Source organism: Rhinatrema bivittatum, chromosome 2, assembly GCF_901001135.1.
Source record: "Rhinatrema bivittatum chromosome 2, aRhiBiv1.1, whole genome shotgun sequence".
Classification (NCBI taxonomy): Eukaryota; Metazoa; Chordata; class Amphibia; order Gymnophiona; family Rhinatrematidae; genus Rhinatrema; species Rhinatrema bivittatum.
Window position 1 is genome coordinate 605,103,625 of NC_042616.1, and position 23,226 is coordinate 605,126,850.

The window sequence follows — 23,226 nt, forward strand, 5'->3', positions numbered from 1 at the left end:
CTATGCACTCCCCTAATTTGCTCCATAAGACGCCCAGACGCAGAGCCGGTTTAGCACAATTTTTTTTTTTTTTTAAATTTTCCCCCTCTGAATCCTAGGTGCGTCTTATGGTCAGGTGCGTCTTATGGAGCGAAAAATACGGTACTTAAGTTAGCACAGCTGGCATGAGGCGATAATCTACTGTGAAGAGACTGAGATTTGCGTGCAGGCACGCACCTTTGTTTTCAGCTATACTTACTGTTGCAATACCCCAAAAATATTTAACATATAAGCATTCCATATACTTAAATAGAAAGGGTTGTATGGGATGGATGAAAATATCAAAAAGTTATTGGCCATTAGGTTCTTTAAAAACTGGAAAACTGACTACAGCTTGATTTTTAGAGGAAATAAAGATTCCAATATTTTTTGCCCAAAATGTCCTCTGAGCAACGTAAGACAATAGGAATGTGCGTTCATTTTGGACGAATTTGTCCTGTTTTGGGGAACCTGAAAAACTAACGTAATTTTTCCAAAATTTCGTAAAAATTTGTTTTTCAGGTTAGTGCGCACTAACAGGAGTTAGCGTGCACTAACTCCCCCGTTAGTGCGCACTAATGGTTAAAAGTTAGTCTGCGCTAACGGGGAGTTAGCGCACACCAACCCAAAATTTCGGGTTCCCCCCCAAAAAAAAAAAAAAAGCTCGAACCGCAGTAAAAAAAAATTTCCGGCAGTGGGAAATAAGACAAGATATTACAGGCACTCAACATTTTTCAGGTAAGACATTTATATTTGCTAACTTTGGAAAGGCACTTAATACGTTTGTAGTTTGGTAACTTCTGCTGAATTATTTCCTCGGAATGATCCAGTTATTTAAGGCATTACCTACAACTCTCACACCATAAAGTTAGTTGTAAATAAAAAAAATAAAAAAAAAAGTCAGTAACTAACTTGTACGAACCAGCATGGGGTACAATAGCTGGGCTTTGCTGCATAGTGTTTGGGCTACTGCTGGTATGGGGCCTAGCAGCAATGCATGGAACAGGACAAGAAACACACAGCAAGCTGGAACCCCCTCATGGGGCTCTATAGGTGGCATAACAAGTCTTAAAATAACACTGGGAGACGCTATAAGTGCTTGGTTCATTCCCGCCCCACTCCCACCACCAATAATACACATGGAGTCATTAAATGGGTCAATAAGGCTGCAGCTTTATTATAAACAATAATCACAAATTCAGGTCCTCGAGTCATGTGGTTAATCATGATACCGTGAGGAAACAACAAGAAATAGATGCCCAAAAAAAAGTCTTTGCCAAATCTTTAATAGGTGGAGACGTAAAATGTTGATTAAAATTGCCCGACTCAGGCCGAGTTTTGCCACATTCCAGTGGCTGCCTCAGGGGCTACAAATAAACATATATAAATAGAATAAATCATAAATACATAAAAAGCATAAATAATTAAAAAAGACCAATTACTTAAATAAAATCACATAAAAAACAAACAGCATTAAGAACCTCACATAAAATAACAGTAGAACAAATATGAAACATCCATAAAACATATCACTTGTACTAGAGAAAGGAGCATATGAGCAATATCATAAATTATCATGATATATATATATATATATATATGATACCATGAGGAAACAAGAAATAGACATTTCAAATATAAGTGGTGATTAATAAAGAACTTAATCACCACTTATATTTGAAATATAGCGATTCAGAATTTCTTCCCCTTTTTTGAATAATTTGATTTAGTTCTGTTAGAAATAAAAATAAAGAATTTGTTTTGACGGCTCACTGAGTCTCCGTTATTAGCATATAATACAATTTTATTGCGTTCTTATTCTGGCAGATAGTTTTTGTTAATACATCCTTACAATTGATTTGATTTTTGGGATAATCAATTATGTTAGAAACATATCATTTCTTCTTGAATCACCTTCAGTATGCGGAACCATTAAGTGAATGGAACTGACAGATGCTTAAGCACTACTTATTTCATTTAAGGTGTGTCATATTCACATTTCAATTTATTTCAGTTTCCCCCCTTTTTTCTTTGAATACATTTAAATCAGTGTTATGATTTTTACAGATACGCTCATACTGCGGATGACAATTTGAATTTCATTGTGACTCTCTCAGAGAGTTCAAATTCAAGGTACCAAAAAAATTGTTTTGTTCTTTTGAAAAAAGAATAGAAATATATATGTCTCTTATGATTATTTATGATATTGCTCATATGCTCCTTTCTCTAGTACACGTGATATGTTTTATGGATGTTTCATATTTGTTCTACTGTTATTTTATGTGAGGTTCTTAATGCTGTTCGTTTATGTGATTTTATTTAAGTACTTGGTATGTTTTTTAATTATTTATGCTTTTTATGTATTGATGATTTATTCTATTTATATATGTTTATTTGTAGCCCCTGAGGCAGCCACTGGAATGTGGCGAAACTCGGCCTGAGTCGGGCAATTTTAATCAACATTTTACGTCTCCACCTATTAAAGATTTGGCAAAGACTTTCTTTTGGGCATCTATTTCTTGTTGTTTCCTCACGGCTTATTAGATCGCCTGCCTTGCTGTTTTTTGGGTCCGTCCCTTAATCATGATACCGTGTCATTTACCAACCCGTCTGCCTTAGCCAAGCAAGACAATCTTCATGCCTGCCCGCCCCCCAAGCTTCCGAGCAAGGGGGCCACCCTACAGATGAGATGGCCCACTGCCTTGAGAACCTGCCTGCCACAAAAGCTGTGACATGCACAAAACAGAAACATTTACAATTCGGGAATAGTTACTAACATAGCCACCTAACTACTACATAAGACATTAACAAAATGAAATAAATTATAACAAGATTAAAAAAAAAACACTCTTTACAAATCATCCAGTCTACTACTGGATGAGGTTTTTGGGGTTTTTTTTTTTGTTTTTTTAATTATCGCTATGGTAGGATGGGAATGCCCACAAACAAAGAAGCCTTGCTCAAGCGAGCTTAAAAGGCCATGATGATGTGCAAGCAGTGCGCTGCCATGGTCGTTCCCCAGATGACATCACTCATCTGCAGCACCTGCAGAGCAAGAGGTAAGGACAAACCACCAGGGTGAGTCACCCAAGGTGGAGGAAGGCCCAAGCCGGCGTCCCTATGTTGTGAATATTACCGGGCATGTAGGCATATACCCTCTGGGAAGTGCTATAAATGCTCAGTCTGTTACCTCCCTGTTCCCACCACCAATATACACAGAGTCATTAAATGAATAAATAAAGCCGCAGCTTTATTAAACAACCACCACAATTTTAGGTCCTCAAGCCACGTGGTTAGTCATGACCCCAGCCAGTCATAACACCACCTGCTGTCTGATTTGGCAAAGCAAAACAACCTTCATGGAGAGAGATGAAGAAATGGCAGACATATTAAACGAATACTTCTGTTCTGTGTTCACTAAGGAGGACCCTGGAGAAGGACTGTCCCTAGTTAACAAGAAACTGGAGGGGAGGGGAGTAGATGTAACTCCATTTACAGTAGAAAATGTATGGGAAGAGCTGGAGAAACTGAAAGTGGACAAAGCCATGGGGCCTGATGAGGTTCATCCCAGGATACTGAGGGAGCTCAGAGATGTGCTGGCGGGTCCGCTGTGTGACCTGTTCACTAGATCCCTAGAAACGGGAGTGGTGCCAAGTGATTGGAGAAGAGCGGTGCTGGTCCCGCTTCACAAGAGTGGAAACAGAGAAGAGGCTGGTAACTACAGACTAGTTAGCCTCACTTCGGTGAGTGGGAAAAGTAATGGAGTCACTGTTGAAAGAGAGAATAGTGAACTATCTACAGTCTGGAGAATTGATGGACCACAGGCAGCATGGATTCACCAGGGGGAAGATCCTGTCAGACAAATCTGATTGACTTTTTTTGACTGGGTAACCAAGGAATTGGATCAAGGAAGAGCACTCGATGTCATCTACTTGGATTTCAGCAAAGCTTTTGATACGGTCCCGCACAGGAGACTGGTGAATAAAATGAGCTTAGGAGTGAGTGCCTAGGTGGTGGCCTGGATTGCAAACTGGTTGACGGACAGAAGACAATGTGTGATGGTAAATGGAACTCTCTCTGAAGAGAGAGCAGTTTTAAGCTGTGTACCGCAAGGATTGATGTTGGGACCGGTCCTGTTCAATATCTTTGTGAGCGACATTGCGGACGGGATAGAAGGTAAGGTGTGTCTTTTTGCGGATGACACTAAGATCTGCAACAAAGTGGACACGCCGGAAGGAGTGGAGAGAATGAGACGGGATTTAAAGGAAGCTGGAAGAGTGGTCGAAGATAGGGCAGCTGAGATTCAATGCCAAAAAGTGCAGAGTCATGCATATGGGAAGTGGAAATCCAAATGAACTGTATTAGATGGGGGGAGAAGAGCTGATGTGCACGGAGCAGGAGAGAGACCTTGGGGTGATAGTGTCTAATGATCTGAAGTCGGCGAAACAATGTGACAAGGCGATAGCTAAAGCCAGAAGAATGCTGGGCTGCATAGAGAGAGGAATATAGAGTAAGAAAAGGGAAGTGATTATCCCCTTGTACAGGTCCTTGGTGAGGCCTCACCTGGAATACTGTGTTCAGTTCTGGAGACCGTATCTCCGAAGAGACAGAGACAAGATGGAGGTGGTCCAGAGAAGGGCGACCAAAAAGGTGGAAGGTCTTCATCGAATTACTTATGAGGAGAGATTGAAGAATCTAAATATGTACACCCTGGAGGAAAGGAGGAGCAGAGGTGATATGATACAGACTTTCAGATACTTGAAAGGTTTTAATGATCCAAAGACAACGACAAACCTTTTCCTGTAGGAAAAAAATCAGCAGAACCAGGGGTCACAATTTGAAGCTCCAGGGAGGAAGACTCAGAACCAACGTCAGGAAGTATTTCTTCACAGAGAAGGTGGTGGATGCCTGGAATGCCCTTCCGGAGGAAGTGGTGAAGACCAGAAGTGTGAAAGACTTCAAAGGGGTGTGGGATAAACACTGTGGGGATCCATAAAGACTAGAGGACATGAATGAATGTGGAAAAAAAGATTTGCATTCACAAAAAAGCGGAGAGTAGCTTGCTTTTTATGGCAGTTACTATCCCAAACCAAATAAGCCTGATACTTCACTTTCAATGCATATCCAGCATAGCTCTCTGCTTCAACGACAGGGGGAATGAAGAAAAGTGGATCTATATACAGACAACCAACAAGGACTGAATTACATAGTCTGGGTAAACAAATAAGCATGGGTTTAGCTTGCTTATTGTGGCGGTTACTACCCCTAACTAATTAAGCTAGATATTTCACTTAGATGCAGCTCCAACACTGCTCTCTACATTAATGGTGGGGGTGGAAGGGAAATAGAAGCAAAAGGTTACTAAGAGCCAAGAGTAACAGATAAGGATGAGAAAAAAAAAAGAAAAAAGTGTGAAACTTGCTGGGCAGACTGGATGGGCCATTTGGTCTTCTTCTGCCGTCATTTCATTTCTATGTTTCTATGTTTAACCCCCGCCATGCTTCCAAGCAAGGGGGCCACCTGGGCCGCCGTAACAAATGCCCACCAATTTGAGAACCCGTCACTGGCATGAGGTAGTGCCCCACTTGCCTCATGCCCCCATACCCAGCTGCGGCCTTAGGAACTAAGAAAGCATTCCCTCTCTAGCGCTTTGCAATGTATCATTATAAAGGTTGCAACCAATGTCAGACAGGTGTATTCTATCTGCTTGATACAGACACTCACAAAAACAATCTGCCCATTTGTGCCTGATCTGTTGCCTTCCCAGGTTTTGGGCCCATATGCCAGCCTGGCAGTTCATTTTTTTTTTTATTTTATTTTATTTTTTTTTTTTTTAACAGCCGCACCCCAATAATTTACTGCTGCACCATGGGCTATGTTGAATAATATCAGACCAAAATAAAATAGTTTGCGGGAATAAAGAAGGCAGCTGGACCATGTTAGATTTTATGCTTCGGATCAGTTGTATGCAGGTTAATGAACCAATGTCATTACTGCCGGGGTGTATTATAGCATCCAGTCTTGCTGCACTGTTCTTTTGGTGCATCAGCATAGGTATGAGCTGCTTACATAGCATTCCCTGTTTGCTGATCTATGTAATACGTATGCCATGACTGGCCAAACCCAAATGTGGTCTGTAAACTCCTCTAGTTTTAGGGATCCAGTGTTTATCCCATGCTCCTTTGAATTCTTTCACATTTTTCGTCTTTGCCACCTCCTCCGGAAGGTCAAACCAGGCATCCACCTCCCTCTCCGTGAAGAAATATTATTTGATGTTTGTTCTGAGTCATCTTCCCTGAAGTTTCATGCAAATTCATTTTTCCACATTTCTTCTTGCCGTTGAAGCTTAGAGCAATGTTGGAGTTGCATTAACCGTGTATGTTTATTGAATAAGGGTATTATCTCCAGGTAGTAGCCGTCATTCTCACGAGCCACCCACTCTTCATTCACGTCCTCTAAACTTTATGGATCCACAGTATTTATCCCACGCCCCTTTGAAGTCCTTCACAGTTCTGGTCTTCACCACTTCCTCCGGAAGGGCATTCCAGGCATCCACCACCCTCTCCATGAAGAAATACTTCCTGACATTGGTTCTGAGTCTTCCTCCCTGGAGCTTCAAATCGTGACCTCTGGTTCTGTTGATTTTTTTCCGATGTATCTGAAGTCTGTATCATATCACCTCTGCTCCTCCTTTCCTCCAGGGTGTACATATTTAGATTCTTCAATCTCTCCTCATAAGTCATTTGATGAAGACCCTCCACCTTTTTGGTCGCCCTTCTCTGGACCGTCTCCTTCTTGTCTCTGTTTCTTTGGAGATATGGTCTCCAGAACTGAACACAGTACTCCAGGTGAAGCCTCACCAAGGATCTGTACAAGGGGATAATCACTTCCCTTTTCTTACTCGATATTCCTCTCTCTATGCAGCCCAGCATTCTTCTGGCTTTAGCTATTGCTTTGTCACATTGTTTTGCTGACTTCAGATCATTAGACACCATCACCCCAAGGTCTCTCTCCTGCTCCGTGCACATCAGCCTTTCTCCCCCCATCGAATGCAGTTCATTCGGATTTCCACACCCCATATGCATGACTCTGCACTTCTTGGCATTGAATCTCAGCTGCCCTATCTTCGACCACTCTTCCAGCTTCCTTAAATCCCGTCTCATTCTCTCCACTCCTTCTGGCGTGTCTACACTGTTGCAGGTCTTTAGTGTCATCCGCAAAAAAACAAACCTTACCTTCTATCCCGTCCGCAATGTCGCTCACAGAGATATTGAACAGGACCGGTCCCAACACCGATCCTTGTGGTACACCGCTTAAAACCGCTCTCTTCAGAGAGAGTTCCATTTACAATCACACATTGTCTTCTGTCCGTCAACCAGTTTGCAATCCAGGCCACGACTTTGGCACTCACTCCTAAGCTTCTCATTTTATTCACCAGTCTCCTGTGCGGGACCGTATCAAAAGCTTTGCTGAAATCCAAGTAGATGACATCAAGTGCCCTTCCAATTCCTTGGTTACCCAGTTAAAAAAAAAAGTCAATCGGATTTGTCAGACAGGACCTTCCCCTGGTGAATCCAGCAATTCTCCCGATTCTTCACTATTCTCTCTTTCAACAGTGACTCCCATTACTTTTCCCACCACCGAAGTGAGGCTAACTGGTCTGTAGTTACCAGCCTCTTCTCTGTTCCCACTCTTGTGAAGCGGGACCACCACCGCTCTTCTCCAATCACTTGGCACCACTCCCGTTTCTAGGGATCTATTGAACAGGTCACACAGCGGACCCGCCAGCACATCTCTGGGCTCCCTCAGTATCCTGGGATGAACCTCATCAGGCCCCATGGCCTTGTCCACTTTCAGTTTTCCCAGCTCTTCCTATACATTCCCTACTGTAAATGGCGTTACATCTCCTCCACTCCCCTCCAGTTTCTTGTTAACTAGCGAGGGTCCTTCTCCATGGTCCCCTTTAGTGAACACAGAACTGAAGTACTCATTTAATATTTCTACCATTTCTTCGTCTCTCTCCACACATTGATCCTTTCCACCTTTCAATTTCACTATACCACTTTGAAATTTTCTCTTTTCACTGATATATCTGAAAAATGTTTTGTCACCTCTCTTTACCTCCTTGGCAATCCTCTCTTCCGCTTGACTTTTTGCTGTCTTGATTAATTTCTTCTCCCTCAGTTCTACTAGATATTGTTCTTTGTGCTCCTCCCTTTGGGATCTTTTATATTTCTTGAACAATGTTCTTTTGGCCTTTATTTTGTCAGCCACCTCCTTTGAGAACCAGATAGGTTTCATTTTTCTTTTGTTTTTCTTTACTTTTCTAACATATAGATTAGTTGCCTTGGTAACTGCTCCTTTTAGATTGGTCCACTGTTGATCCACATCTCTCTTGTTCTCCCAGCCTTTTAGTTCTTCCTCCAGATACTTCCCCATTTCATCAAAGTCCGTGTTTTTGAACTACAAAACTTGGGTCTTTGTGCTTCTTTTCCATATCCTTGTGATATTAAACCATACCGTTTGATGATCACTGGTGCTGAAGTGAGCGCCCACCTGGACATCAGAGACATTATCTCCATTAGTGAACACTAAGTCGAGTATAGCTCCTTCTCTCGTGGGTTCCATTACCATTTGTTTGAACAAAGCTACTTGCAGGGCATCCACTATTTCTCTACCATTATTAGATTCTGCAGTCTACATCTGGCATATTAAAGTCTCCAACGATCACCACTTCTCCCTTCTTTCCTATCTTTTGGATGTCTTCAACCAGATCTCTGTCCAGCTCTTCCTTTTGGTTTGGAGGCCTGTAAACCACTCCAATAAAAATGGATGTCCCATCTTTTTTAAGGTCGGCCCATAGTGTTCTTCAATAAAGAAAGTCCCAGTCACTTTACATTATTCATTATATATACATTATTGCCCCATCTTCCTTGCAGCTCAGATGCTTGGATATTGTTTCTGACATAAAGAGCCACTCCTCCCCCTTTCCTATCCGCTCTGTCCTTCCTTAACAAGTTATAGCCTGGTATTTCCGTATCCCAGTCATGAGATTCCGTAAATCACGTTTCTGTGACAGCAACAACGTCCAAGTTCGCCTCCACTATTAGGGCTTGCAGATCTGGGATTTTATTGCCCAAATTACGAGTATTTGTACTCATAGCTTTCCAGCTTTCTTAGTTCAGTTTACTGCTGTTCCTGGACTCCTTTTATGACCTCTTTAGTTGAGTTTTGTTATCCACTTTCCCTTTGCATTTGTGCAAGGGAAAAGATTAGTGCCTCTGATGACAGTCATCCATCACAGTGAGCTGTTTTCTTTGTTTTCTGATCTGGAATTTCTGTATGCATTGAGTTTCTTCTCTCTCCTCAGATAACACTTCAATCTTTTTCTCAAGAACTTCTTCAGTATTTAATACAGAGAAGGTATTTTGTACTTCTTGCACTTGATACAGTGTGTGTCTCAGGATCACAGGTCTAATTCTTCCAGAGCCCACTGTAATATTGTTTTTTGAGTTCCTTAATGCCCTGTGTGAGTGGGGGGGGGGGGGGGGGGTAGAGTTGTGGGCTGCACAGCTGTCAATAGCGGGTGTCTGTGGGTCACAGGTCTTATCCTTCTTGAGCCCACAGTAAATCTTTTTCCTAGACTTTTGGTTATTCTGTGGTAATGGGAAATTAATTCCTGAATAATGTAAAGTGACTGGGACTTTCTTTATTGAAGCTAATTCAGCTTTAACTTCAGCCAGTTCCTTTTCCATTGTAGAGAGTTCTGAACAAATGGGGCAAGCCTTAAGTTTCCATATGATTAACCTCAATATAAAGGCTCCACAGCAGTTGCATTGGATAGACCTCATTTTTGTAAATTTATTTATTTTATTTATTTTAGTGCTTTTTTATACAGACATTCTTGATAAGGATCAAATCAGATCGGTTTACATGGAACATGGGGAAATAACATTAACATATCCAAGAATAAACGAAAGTTACAATAAAACAGGGGTACTCAAACTGGGAATAAAAGGAGCCAGATGGCAGAAGAATTCGGAACTAAACCATATTAATACAGCAATATTTACAAATGCGGCCAATTTAATTTGATGGATAACACTTAAGGAATTACCAAATTACCAGTCTATAAAGGTGACAAACTATGTATGCAGGCAGATTATATCAAAAACAAAACCCCAGGGGTGGGAGGGAGTTAAACAGTTACCCTTGGTCAAGGTTGCTCTCAGGACCCTGTATCTGCTATTGCATTTGACAATAGCCTCCCCCAGATTGGCTTACTATGTTAAACTTTTTTACTTAGCTGGACACAAGAAGCTTTAGTATTTCCTGTGTTCTGGCTGAGCACAGCCCTCAAATGATCTAATTGCCCCCTGCTGGTTCTGTGAGTCTGCTGCCCAAGCTGGTTACAGCAAGGCTGTTTCAGTAATGCTTTCAGTTTTGCTTTAAAATTCACTCCACATCAATTTTTGGCCACAATGTTTATATCTAGACAGTGATTCTTAATAACAGCTATATGTAGTTAAAGATAGAGATTAAACTGTAGAGTGATTATAGAGACAGGAGTATCTCAAGAGGAATAATTTTTTTTTTTTTTTGGGGGGGGGGGGGAGGAGTTTGTCTTGAAACAATTAACCCACAGCAAATTAATATACAATCTCAATATACAATTAATATACAATGCCACCCGATCGAACTGGCTCACCCTGAAGAAGCACCCCTTGCTCAATCTTCACATGTGGCACAGTCGACTTGACTGGCGATACCTGGACCGAGGATCCTGAGCACAGGGGAATGTTGCCTTCTGCCAGAAACCATGCGATTGGGACACGACTGAAGAGGGGGACTTCACACGATAAATGCCAAACAAAGAGACCTTGGTCTTGCAGGAGCCGGCTTAAGAGGCCACGATGATGTGCAAGCTGTGCGCCGGCACAGTCGCTCCTCAGATGACATCACTCAGCCACCATATCATTTAGAGCAAGAGGGAGAGACAAACTACCACAGTGAGTCACCTGGGGTGGAAGAAGGCCCGAGGCCACATCCCCATGTTAAGTGAGGGTTACCGGGCATGTAGGCACATACCTTCGTCACTTTGTTACATGCTGCCATATAGGTGACAAAGGATCACCCCCAAGCCCATTTTCAGCTCTTCTGGCTGGCTGAGGCTAGGGGTGCTGCAGAAATACTATTCAATCATTACAAGGAAGAATCCTGGCCATCATACAACAGCTGTGGTCAAACATATATTATTAAGCTATACTGGGTTTACCACAGGTATTTCCAATAGTAAGTTCACAAATAATATACCCGTGTTTACAATTAAATATTTCAAATTTTATTCCTTATGACATTTAAAACACATAAAACATACCCTATTATGTCAAAACATTCATACCTCATTCACTCATCTAAACATCATACCATATACAATATATTAAAATTCACAATACATCACTATTTCACTTTAACAGCCAGTGCACAAATATTACAAACATATTGCAACAATCCCTAATTATACTGTAAACAATTTATTTCACCAACACTTTTGTAACAGTTATTACTACTCTTTAATGTTAATGTTCCCTAAACTCATCCTATTTCATATCACTTTCAATTAACTGCTTGTTAAACAGATATCCCTTTTTAATCTAATTTAACAAATATCCCTTCAATATTGGTTCCTTTTTAGACAGATGTTAACCTTATCTAGTAAATGTCCCGACAGGAAACTCCTGTTTCACCCGTTGGTTTCTTCAGGGGATTTATTCTTATGCTTACATCCGACGACTTCCAGATAATGTCTTCTTAGACATACAACTCCAATTCCAAATCAAAGTTATTGGGGAACCTTCAATTAAACGCATCACATTAAAAAAAAACCATCATTTCACCCACCATTCTAATTATTGACATATATTCCATGAACAAACATCAACCCTCCTAAATGAGACTCAAATCAATTTTAATTAACTTTACCCTAGTCATTGTTACTATAGTCATCACACTCACCTATATTTCAGTCCTTACTTAGTATCTTCCCTTTCTAATTCCTCTTTAGCAATTATTTAATTGAAGGTTCTCCAATAACTTTGATTTGGAATTGGAGTTGTATGTCTAAGAAGACATTATCTGGAAGTCGTCGGATGTAAGCATAAGAATAAATCCCCTGAAGAAACCAACGGGTGAAACAGGAGCTTCCTGTCGGGACATTTACTAAATAAGGTTAACATCTGTCTAAAAAGGAACCAATATTGAAGGGATATTTGTTAAATTAGATTAAAAAGGGATATCTGTTTAACAAGCAGTTAATTGAAAGTGATATGAAATAGGATGAGTTTAGGGAACATTAACATTAAAGAGTAGTAATAACTGTTACAAAAGTGTTGGTGAAATAAATTGTTTACAGTGTAATTAGGGATTGTTGCAATATGTTTGTAATATTTGTGCACTGGCTGTTAAAGTGAAATAGTGATGTATTGTGAATTTTAATATATTGTATATGGTATGATGTTTAGATGAGTGAATGAGGTATGAATGTTTTGACATAATAGGGTATGTTTTATGTGTTTTAAATGTCATAAGGAATAAAATTTGAAATATTTAATTGTAAACACGGGTATATTATTTGTGAACATAATACAACAGCAACACTTACTGCCTGGCTAAAGAGTCCACTTGTGCAAGGTCTTGAAAGAAACCACAACCCATGCTTCTCAGTCGGATGCCTGTTGCTCTGATGGCAAAGATGGATGGAAAAAGAAATAAAACAAAGTAATAACACTCACCACCCTGATAACTACAAATTCAAAGCTTATAGTACCTTAGTTAGGACTTAGCTGCATGCTCAGCAAGCACAGGAGGTAGCTGCTGGGCCAAAAATAAAATGCACAAAATAATTGAACTGCAATGCTAAGCGTACAGCATGAGATAATCAGGTAATGGTATAAACGGACACACCCAACAAATTAATTTAAAAGAAAAAAAAAAAACAGCAACAGTGCCTCTAACTGCATCTTGTCAATAATTCCTAGGTGCCACTTGCGATAGATTACAGAGTATGCATTATATATATTTTTATTCATGATGGTATGTTTTATGTGTTATTTTATCTATGCTTGTAAGTCACTTAGCATGGGAATTCCACTATAGGTGAATTATAAATATTCTTAAATGCATAAATAAAGCAGAGTTGCTTACCTGTAACAGGTGTTCTCAGAGGACAGCAGGATGATAGTCCTCATACATGGGTGACATCTACCCGTTCTAGACCCCTCATTATTTTAAACACCTCTATCATATCCCCCCTCAGCCATCTCTTCTCCAAGCTGAAAAGTCCTAACCTCTTTAGTCTTTCCTCATAGGGGAGCTGTTCCATTCCCCTTATCATTTTGGTAGCCCTTCTCTATACCTTTTCCATCACAATTATATCTTTTTTGAGATGCGGCGACCAGAATTGAACACAGTATTCAAGGTGCGGTCTCACCATGGAGCGACACAGAGGCATTATGACATTTTCCGTTTTATTCACCATTCCCTTTCTAATAATTCCCAACATTGTTTGCTTTTTTGACTGCCGCAGCACACTGAACTGACGATTTCAATGTGTTATCCACTATGACGCCTAGATCTTTTTCTTTGGTTGTAGCACCTAATATGGAGCCCAACATTGTGTAATTATAGCATGGGTTATTTTTCCCTATATGGATCACCTTGCACTTATCCACATTAATTTTCATCTGCCATTTGGATGCCCAATTTTCCAGTCTCACAAGGTCTTCCTGCAATTTATCACAATCCGCTTGTGATTTAACTACTCTGAACAATTTTGTGTCATCTGCAAATTTGATTCTCACTCGTCGTATTTCTTTCCAGATCATTTATAAATATATTGAAAAGTAAGGGTCCCAATACAGATCCCTGAGGCACTCCACTGTCCACTCCCTTCCACTGAGAAAACTGTCCATTTAATCCTACTCTGTTTCCTGTCTTTTAGCCAGTTTGCATCCACAAAAGGACATCGCCACCTATCCCATGACTTTTTACTTTTTCTAGAAGCCTCTCATGAGGAACTTTGTCAAACGCCTTCTGAAAATCCAAGCATACTATATCTACCGGTTCACCTTTATCCACATGTTTATTAACTCCTTCAAAAAAGTGAAGCAGATTTGTGAGGCAAGACTTGCCCTAGGTAAAGCCATGCTGACTTTGTTCCATTAAACCATGTCTTTCTATATGTTCTGTGATTTTGATGTTTAGAACACTTTCCACTATTTTTTCCACTATTTTTCCTGGCACTGAAGTCAGGCTAACCGGTCTGTAGTTTCCCGGATCGCCAATGGAGCCCTTTTTAAATATTGGGGTTACATTTGATCTCCTCCAGTCTTCAGGTACAATGGATGATTTTAATGATAGGTTACAATTTTTTACTAATAGGTCTGAAATTTCATTTTTTAGTTCCTTCAGAACTCTGGGGTGTATACCAGCTGGTCCAGGTGATTTACTACTCTTCAGTTTGTCAATCAGGCCTACCACATCTTCTAGGTTCACCGTGATTTGATTCAGTCCATCTGAATCATTACCCATGAAAACCTTCTCCATTACAGGTACCTCCCCAACATCCTCTTCAGTAAACACCGAAGCAAAGAAATCATTTAATCTTTCCGCGATGGCCTTATCTTCTCTAAGTGCCCCTTTAACCCCTCTGTCATTTAACAGTCCAACTGACTCCCTCACAGGCTTTCTGCTTTGGATATATTTTAAAAAGTTTTTACTGTGAGTTTTTGCCTCTACAGGCAACTTCTTTTCAAATTCTCTCTTAGCCTGTCTTATCAATGTCTTACATTTAACTTGCCAACGTTTATGCCAACATACACAATGATAACCCATTTTGTTGGTAACATGAGGGAGCAGCATGAACAAAAATAACGGGCTTTAGGCAGCGAGCTACGGTAGCCCGTGAAGCCGGGGCGCCCTGCTTACTCCCACCATGGAGAACAAACGGATGATCTATCTTTCGAAAAAGTTCAGAAACTTACAGATACCGCACGACAATTCTCTTAACATCCAAGGAGTGCAATAGGCAATACTCCTCCGCATCCTTGACCTTATCCAGGGATGGCAAGGAGATGGACTGATTCAAATGAAAGTCCAATACTACTGTGGACAGAATGATGGAACAGTACTCATCTGCAATGCCCCCGGAGTTACCTGAAGGAACGGCTCCTGGCAAGACTAGGCCTGCAGCTCAAAATATTCGACGCGCTGAACATATAGTCACCAGGAACACAGTCTTCAAAGTCAACAACTGCAAGGAAAGGCTATGTGCAGCAGTTAGGATGCAGGGCCCCACCAAAAAATCCAGCACCAAGTTAAGACCACAAGGGAACTGGTAACCTCAACAGAGGCCAAAGATGCTTCACTCCCTTCAAAAAACAAATCACATCAGGGTGAGACGAAAATGAACCACCATTCACCTGGCCCCTGAAACAGGTAAGAGCTACAACCTATACCTTCAAGGAGTTAAATAAATAAATTTTCTATACCAACATTCATGTGAACATCACGCCGGTTTACAATTAACTGTAACAAAAGTTGAAAGTACAATGCAACAGGGAGATGAAAGGTGGAGCAGACAAGAAAAACTAAGGGGGACGGCAGCAGGGAAAAAAGGCAGTAGGAGGAGGTACAAAGGAACAGTACCGTGTGAGGGTACAGATGGTAAAATAACTTAAATGTAAATTAAAAGTCAAAGTATATGTACAATAAAATAACATGTTTAAAGTAAACTCTGGGGCTACACTCCAGGGGAGCATTATTGATTAAATAGAAGCAGAAGAAAATACAATAATAGCAATTATAGGATGTATCTTAGGGAGGTACATGATTTATGAACAGGAGAGAGAACTTATAGGTTTACAGTCTGAGGGCTAGGGGGAAACTTATGCTTTTATTTTGAGCAAAGGTCAGAAAGGAGCTGTATATATATAGTGTGATATAATGTGTAGGGCAGCAAGCTAGGTTTGGTCTGAGTCTGGGTAAGCCTTTATTCAACCCATCCTACAAAGTTCAGAATGAGTTGGATCTTAACTGAATGAGGAAGAACACCAAGCTCCTCACACAAGGCCTCAAGAACTCTCCAAACTCACATATACGCCAAGGAAGTAGAGAACTGCAAGCACGGAGAAGGTGGCAATCACCACAGAGGAATAACCACACTTCAACAGGCGAGCCCTCTCAAGGGCTAAACTGTAAGACAGAACAGAGTCAGATCTTTGTGAAGAACCAGTCCCTGCTGTAACAGATCCATGTGCAGCAGAAGGCAAAAGGGGGAAAGGGGAGGCGGGGGTGTCTCCACCAGGAGTCTTTGCAAATCCACATACCACAGATGTCTGGGCCAGTCCAGTGCCACCAGGAGTACTAGTCCCCTAAGGCCTTCGATCTTGCAAATTATCCTGTCCAGCAAGGGCCATGGAGGAAAGGCATAAAGCAATCTCTCTTCCAGCCAGACCTGTATGAGACCACCTATTACTAGGGACCATGGATCTCTCTTGCAACTGTAGAATCGAGGAACCTTTGGACTGTGAGAAGTCACCAGCAGGTCTAGGATCGGAAGGCCCCAGCGATCCACAATCAACTGAAATGCCTCTGCTGACAACACCCACTCTCCTGGGTCCAGACTTAGAAAAATCAGCTCTCATGTTGTCTTTTCCTGCAATGTGAGAGGCTAAGATCATCTGCAGATGACCTTCTGCCCATACCACAATCTGATCTATTTCCTGCGACACTGGCTGGCTCTTGGTTCCTCCCTGGCGATTGATGAGGCCACCATCTTCATGGTGTCAGACATCACTCGAACCACTGGATCCTTCAATCTATGGATGAACTGCAAGCATGCAGCCATACCGCCCAAGCTTCCAGGCGATTGATGTTCCAGTGGGAATCTTTGGCATTCCAACGCCATCGGGATACCAACTCCAGACAGTGAGCTCCCCAACCGTGGAGACTTACATCTGTCGTGAGTACCAACCAGGTCGGAGAGAAGGAACTCCCTTCCTCAGATGATCCTCCTGCAGCCACTCCTGGAGGCGGGAGCAGATTTCCATCGGCAAATGGAGCCGAACCGCATAATCCAGAGACTGCTGGTTCCAACGAGACAGCAGAGAGCACTGAAGAGAACGCATATGTGCCTTCACCCATGGCACCACTTCCAGGGTTGCCGCCAGAGTACCTGTAGGTAGGACCACAACAACGGGCACATGGTGTTCACCAACTGATGCACTTGAGACCTCAATGTCTGAATCCGAACTTCTGGTAGGAAAACTATGTCCTGCCCTCTATTGAATTGGAAACCTAGATACTCCAACTGCGATAGCTGAAGATTGCCCTTGGTCAGGTTCACCACCCAACCGAGTTCCTGCAATATCACAAGGCGGCTGTCTTTGAGACTTGGCTCGAATCAGTTAGTCGACCAAATACGGGTGCACCAGGTTACCTTCTCTTTGCAAGGCCATCACTACGACCACCATAACCTTGGAAAATGTTCTGGGAGTGGTGGCTAGACTAAAGGGCAGCGCCCAAAACGGATAATGGTGCCCCCAACACCGCAAAGCGTAGAAAGCCTTGATGCTCCAATTAGATGGGAATATGAAGGTAAGCCTCTGACAGATCCAGGGAGGTCAGAAATTCCCCTATCTGCACTGCCATTATCACAGAGTTTAAGGTTTCCAGGTGAAAATAAGTCACCTTCAAATGACTGTTGACCCTCTTGAGATCCAGGAGAGGAAGAAAGAAGCCCTCCTTCTTGGGCATAACAAAATAATTGGAATAGCGCCCCATACTGTCTTGAAACATGGGCACTGAAACCACAGCCCTCAGTCTGAGGAGCTTTTGAAGCATGATCGCCACTGCCTGCTTCTTCAGCGGGGAGTGGCAAGGGGTCACCATGAACACTTCCCAAGGAATACTGTGAAATTCCAGCGCATATCCTTCGCAAATCACCTCCAAGACCCACTGGTCCAATGTGACCTCGATCCCCTTCTAATAAAGAGAGAGAGACGTCTCTTATCTCATATTCCCGAAGGTGGGTCGGCAAACCTGCATTGGGTGTTATGGAAGGATCCACAACCCGAGCCTTTGCCTCGTCTGCCATAAATGCCTGGATCCTGCAGCTCAACCTCTCATAATGAGGCGCTGCACCTGTCTCTTATCCTCCGGCAAATGAGGAAGTGAAGAGCCGCTCCACTTACCGGCCAGGGTGTCCAACTGGTTGTCAAACAAGAGTGAGCTGTTAAAAGTCAACCCTCTGGTAAAGGTATAGACCAAGGCACAGTCCGCATCAGCTGGTATCACAACAGTGCTAGGATTTACGCCAGAGTCAGCAACTTCCTGGGAGAGAAGCAAACAAGAGCAAGCCACCAAGGAACAACATGAAGCGATGAAAGCTCACTGCCACAGCTTCAAACTCCTGCTGAAAGATAGTCTCAACCTTGCTAACATGAGCATTCTTCAAGGTCTTTCATGGGGATAGTGGTCCACCTGGATACTGCATTCACACAAGTGCATCTACTTTCAGAAAATGGAAGCGCTCTCTCTGTTATACTTTCTGATCTCTTCATTCTGTACTTGGTGAGGGTCTGTCTGTGTTCTGCATATGTGATGGAGATGAGGGGAGGAAGCATGTCAGTTTTTAAAAATATAGATGGCAGGAGAAGCTGGGCTTTGATGGGCTGGGACAGAGACTGAATGAATCGGGGGAGGGGGGTTTGCACAGGACAGCAAAAAACTAGCACCGGCCCTGACTTAGAGAAAAGGGTTGATTTGGCACAGTCAGATGCAGTCACCCATATGTCAGATTTAGCCTTGCTTGTTGATGGAGCAAAATTATCTACTAATGATCACAGGGGAAATAAGTATCATTATTACCCTGTTACTTTGTAAAAGTCACTGCAGTGGACAATATTGTGTGGTGAAGAAGAAGATTATTATGAATCACAGAAAAGCTAGCTTTGAAATGCCTGAAAAGCGGAATATAAATCAAAATAAGTTACTCGTTCAACGATTGAATATAATCCAGTAATATAAAATGTGAGATGTAAGATGAGAAGCAGCTAAATCATCTGTTCCTAGACTAAAAACAAAACAGATCACCTAATTAAATAGAAAGCTAGCAGGAAGTCTTAATCACTATGTTTATTTATTTATTTATTATTTTTTATATATCGACATTCAATCTGAGATATCACATCGGTTTACATTCAGGTACTGTAGGTATTTCCCTATCCCCAGAGGGCTTACAATCTAAGTTTGTACCTGAGGCAATGTAAAGTGACTTGCCCAAGGTCACAAGGAGCAACAGTGGGACTCAAACCCTAGTCTCCTGGTTTGTAGCCCACTGCTCTAACCACTAGGCTATTCCTCCTCCCTACTATGCTTTCTATTATGCAAAATTCAGAGGCAAAAAATTAGAGCACAGCTGTAGACCTTTGCAGGACAGAGACAACTCATTCCTAAACTGGAGAAGAATAAATGCCACAGGCCAAAATGTGCTGTATGGCCCACAGTTGTCAAAAGCATAAAATAGGACAAAACCTTGATAGAAAACAATCAAGACCCAATTGATCAAAAGGTTTTGTCCAAGGATACAAAATAGGAGAAAGCCTGGGATAAATTAGGCCTTTTCTTCAACTCCCAACATTCTAACATTTATTTCAGCAGGAAGAGTCCCATAGTCAGCTGTTTTAATTCTACAAAATGTACTTACTGCTGGTAATAATGACTGCATATTTTGATTGGAGTCAGCTATTGTAGCTAAGTACACCAAGTTTGTATGTAGCATCTGTTGATACCTATTAAATAGAAATAAAAAAAAAAAGGAAGAAAGTCAAACTTTAAAAAATATTCAGTGAATGTAAAAAATGCAGAAGTGAAGAAAATAATATACTGTAAGAGTACCTAACTACAGTTTGTTTATAATTTGAAGCACCTAAAGGTGAAAATTATATAAGTCCTCAGTCTCTTGCTGTTTTAGGTGACACCAGTCGCATAAGTATTGAATAACTCACTCCTAATTTAAACATAATTGTTATTCAGAGGGCTGCTTTATCTAAGCTAAGCTTTTTCTATGGAAGTCTGATCACCATAACCTTAGCAGAAATGCACAACAGAATAAAAGAAAGCTCAGTACATACACACAGGAACTTCAGCCGGATGGCAACAGAGTTACTTCTTTGAAGCCACTAACAAGAGAACATCCTTGCGGAAAAAAAAAAAAAAAGTCTGCCAGCCTGTAGTAAACCAGCTACAGGCTCCCAACCAAACGAATAGAAATTGGGAAAGTGGTCTTTATGTAATCTCTTTCAGGAGAGCTTCTAAACAAGTGGAGAGGGATTACTGACCTAGGGAGTAATAAAACAAAACAGATATGCAATATAAAAAGAGAAAGCAAGTTTGCTTAAATGGTAGACAGCAAGATAAATTAGCCATGACATGTGGGTGACGTCATTCAGCGGCATCAAACAGACCCTGCTCTCTAAACTCGCAGATCATTTGTCCTGAGCATGTGCGGGATTTCTGTCGAATTTATAGCTAATTCCAGCTAGGCAGCCGACTCTTCAGGGAGGCAGGCAAGTATTTAGCATAGCTAATTCATCCTGCTGTCTATGGTGAATACTGTATACAGTAAACAAACTTGCTTTCTCCATCAACAAGCAAAGCTCAATTAGCCATGACAGGTGGGAAGTCCCAATCTAAGGGTTGCAGTGGAACATTTACTGAATAAGCAATCTGGATCCTACCAAGAAGAGTAGATTACTGGGTGAACAGGCTACGCAAAACTGTTTGATCAAATCTGTCACTTTTTGAGAGATTGTCCAGGCAGTAATGGGACGCGCAAAGGTGTGCACAGATGACCATGTTGCAGCTTTGCTAATGTCTAACAGGTACAGATCGTAGATGAATCACTGATGGGCCATGGCGCACCATGAACCTTAGTGGTACATGTAATCTGTACACCTGGTACTGAATAGTAGTCTGCTAGTCAGCTGAACAAAGTATCCATGGCTACTGGTATACCAAGGTCTGTACGGATCATATGCATGCCCAAAATGATTTATAATACATTAAGAGCATGACTTATGTATGTGTGTTTCTAATACTATAAACGGATAGACTACTACCCCATGGTGCGGTATATAAAAACTTTTAAATAAATAGATATACAGTGATAGTTAAATAAAAGGGTAGGGAAAATAGGGACAACTTTAGACAAATGCCATAATTATAGTAAAGATCCAAGTAAGGAAAAGAACATTAGAAATGCCTTCCAATACGCAGATTAAGCTAAAATTTATGAGAGATCATATGTTTTGGGTGAAAGGACATGTCTCTGGAATGAACTCCCTCCCTGATTTCTTGAAAAAAAAAAAAAAAAAAAGAGAGAGACTGACCTTATGAGATTCAGGAAACTACTCAAAACACTTACCTTGGCTTTTGGATCTGGCCAGTAAGGTATTGCTGAGTTGGTCATGGCTCTTTGGAGGTGGGGGTGGTTAGACTCAGGTTTTGGCCAAGATTATGTACATACTGTCTGTGTGTTTTATGTATGGAATTATGTATCTTATTTTGCTCCTCAGTGAGTTGTTTGATCAGCAGGTTATACATTTTATAAATAAAGAGTTGAAAAGTTAAGAGCCTGATTGTGAGGCAAAATTCTTCTTCTTAGGTGTTAATGCAGATAATATGATGGCTTGATTAAATATGGAAAGCTGATATGAAAGTTTGGGTTTGTGTTGAATACCACCCTATTGTGAAAGAATCACCGACTCTTCTGTCTGATGTCACTGCTACAAGGAATACTACTTTCCATGTTAAGAATTTAAGAGAAGCTGAGTCCAATGGTTCAAATGAAGGCTTTATCAGTTGTGCCAGGACCACTAAGTCCCATGGAACAGATGGCTTGACAACTTGAGGTTTAGTATGCCATAAGCCTTTTCATGAATTTGGATACTAACAGATGAGTGGAAATTGGCTTACCCTTTATTTGGGTATGGTAAGCCGCTACTGCAGTGAGATGCACTCTCACCGATAAGGTACTAAAACCCCAGGAAGAAAGAACAAATAGTTCATAAATTTTTGAGTTTGCATGCGAACAGATCCAAGAAACTGTGACACCACCATATGGAGAACAGTTTCCATTTAAATCTGTAGGTTGTCCTAGTTGATGGTCTCCTGACTGACACTAATGTATACTCCACCCCTTTGGGTAAGGACAATGCAGCAATCACTGAGCACACAACATCCACAGTCAAGGGAGAAAAGGTTTGAATAATACAGATGTCCTCCCCTTCTTGAGTTAATAAGAATGGATCTGACCCAAGAGGAATCAGAAGACAGCTGGATACCTGTTCTAAGTATGTGAACCAGACTTGCCCAGGCCAAACTGAAGCTATAAGAAATCAGACGGGCCCAGTGTTTGAAAATTTTTTGTAATGTTCTGGCTATTAGAGGAATTGATGGAAAAGTAGTACATGAGATCTACATTCCTGTCTAGCAGAAAAGTGTCCTGAGTGGATTAGAGTTTGCTGGAAAGAATGGAGCAAATTCTTTCCTGTTTTGTTCTGATACAAAGCAATTAATGGCCGGAAGTCCCCATAGACTGAACTGTGTCGGCTGTCAATTTTTGCAGAGACCATTCATGTAGATGAAAAAAAAACTCTGAGGCAATCTGCTAACGTGTTGGAGATCACTAGAAGGTAAGTTTTTGCAGGACAGTTTGATATTTGCATGCCCATTCCCATATATCTTTATTGCTTCTTGGAAAAACAGACCATGAGTCTTCTCCTCCCTGTTTGTTCACACAGGACATAGCTAGGTGGTTGCTGGTTTGAATAAGTATGCTCTTCCCTTGGAAGAGCTGATTGAAAGTTGTTAGAGTATACTTGATCACTGAGTTTAAAGAGGCTGATTTGAAATTCTCTCCCTATGAATGACCAAGTTCCTCGAGTTTGAAGGGGGCCGGTATGGGCCTCCCAACCGTTTGTGGAGGCATTCATCACCAATGTTATCTAGTTGTAGAGTGATGACTTGTTTAATTCTTGTATATATTTTCTGCTTTAACATTTGCACATACTGAAAATGATTGTTTAATAATAAAAAAAGGCTGAAGAATGATTGACGCTTCTGCATGTGTTCAAAAACAAGACAATG

The 23,226-nt window shown here is 41.3% G+C and overlaps 1 protein-coding gene across 4 annotated transcripts in view; it reads right to left on the reverse strand.

Annotated features, from left to right (window-relative positions):
* The window catches only part of SS18 (SS18 subunit of BAF chromatin remodeling complex), a 191,261-nt gene that overhangs the window by 125,282 nt on the left and 42,753 nt on the right, over positions 1-23,226 (reverse strand). For all 4 annotated transcript variants that reach the window (XM_029591158.1, XM_029591160.1, XM_029591161.1 and 1 more), the window contains one exon: positions 19,784-19,868. In XM_029591158.1, coding sequence (XP_029447018.1) covers positions 19,784-19,868 — 85 coding nt within the window. The remainder of the gene's footprint in view (positions 1-19,783; positions 19,869-23,226) is intronic.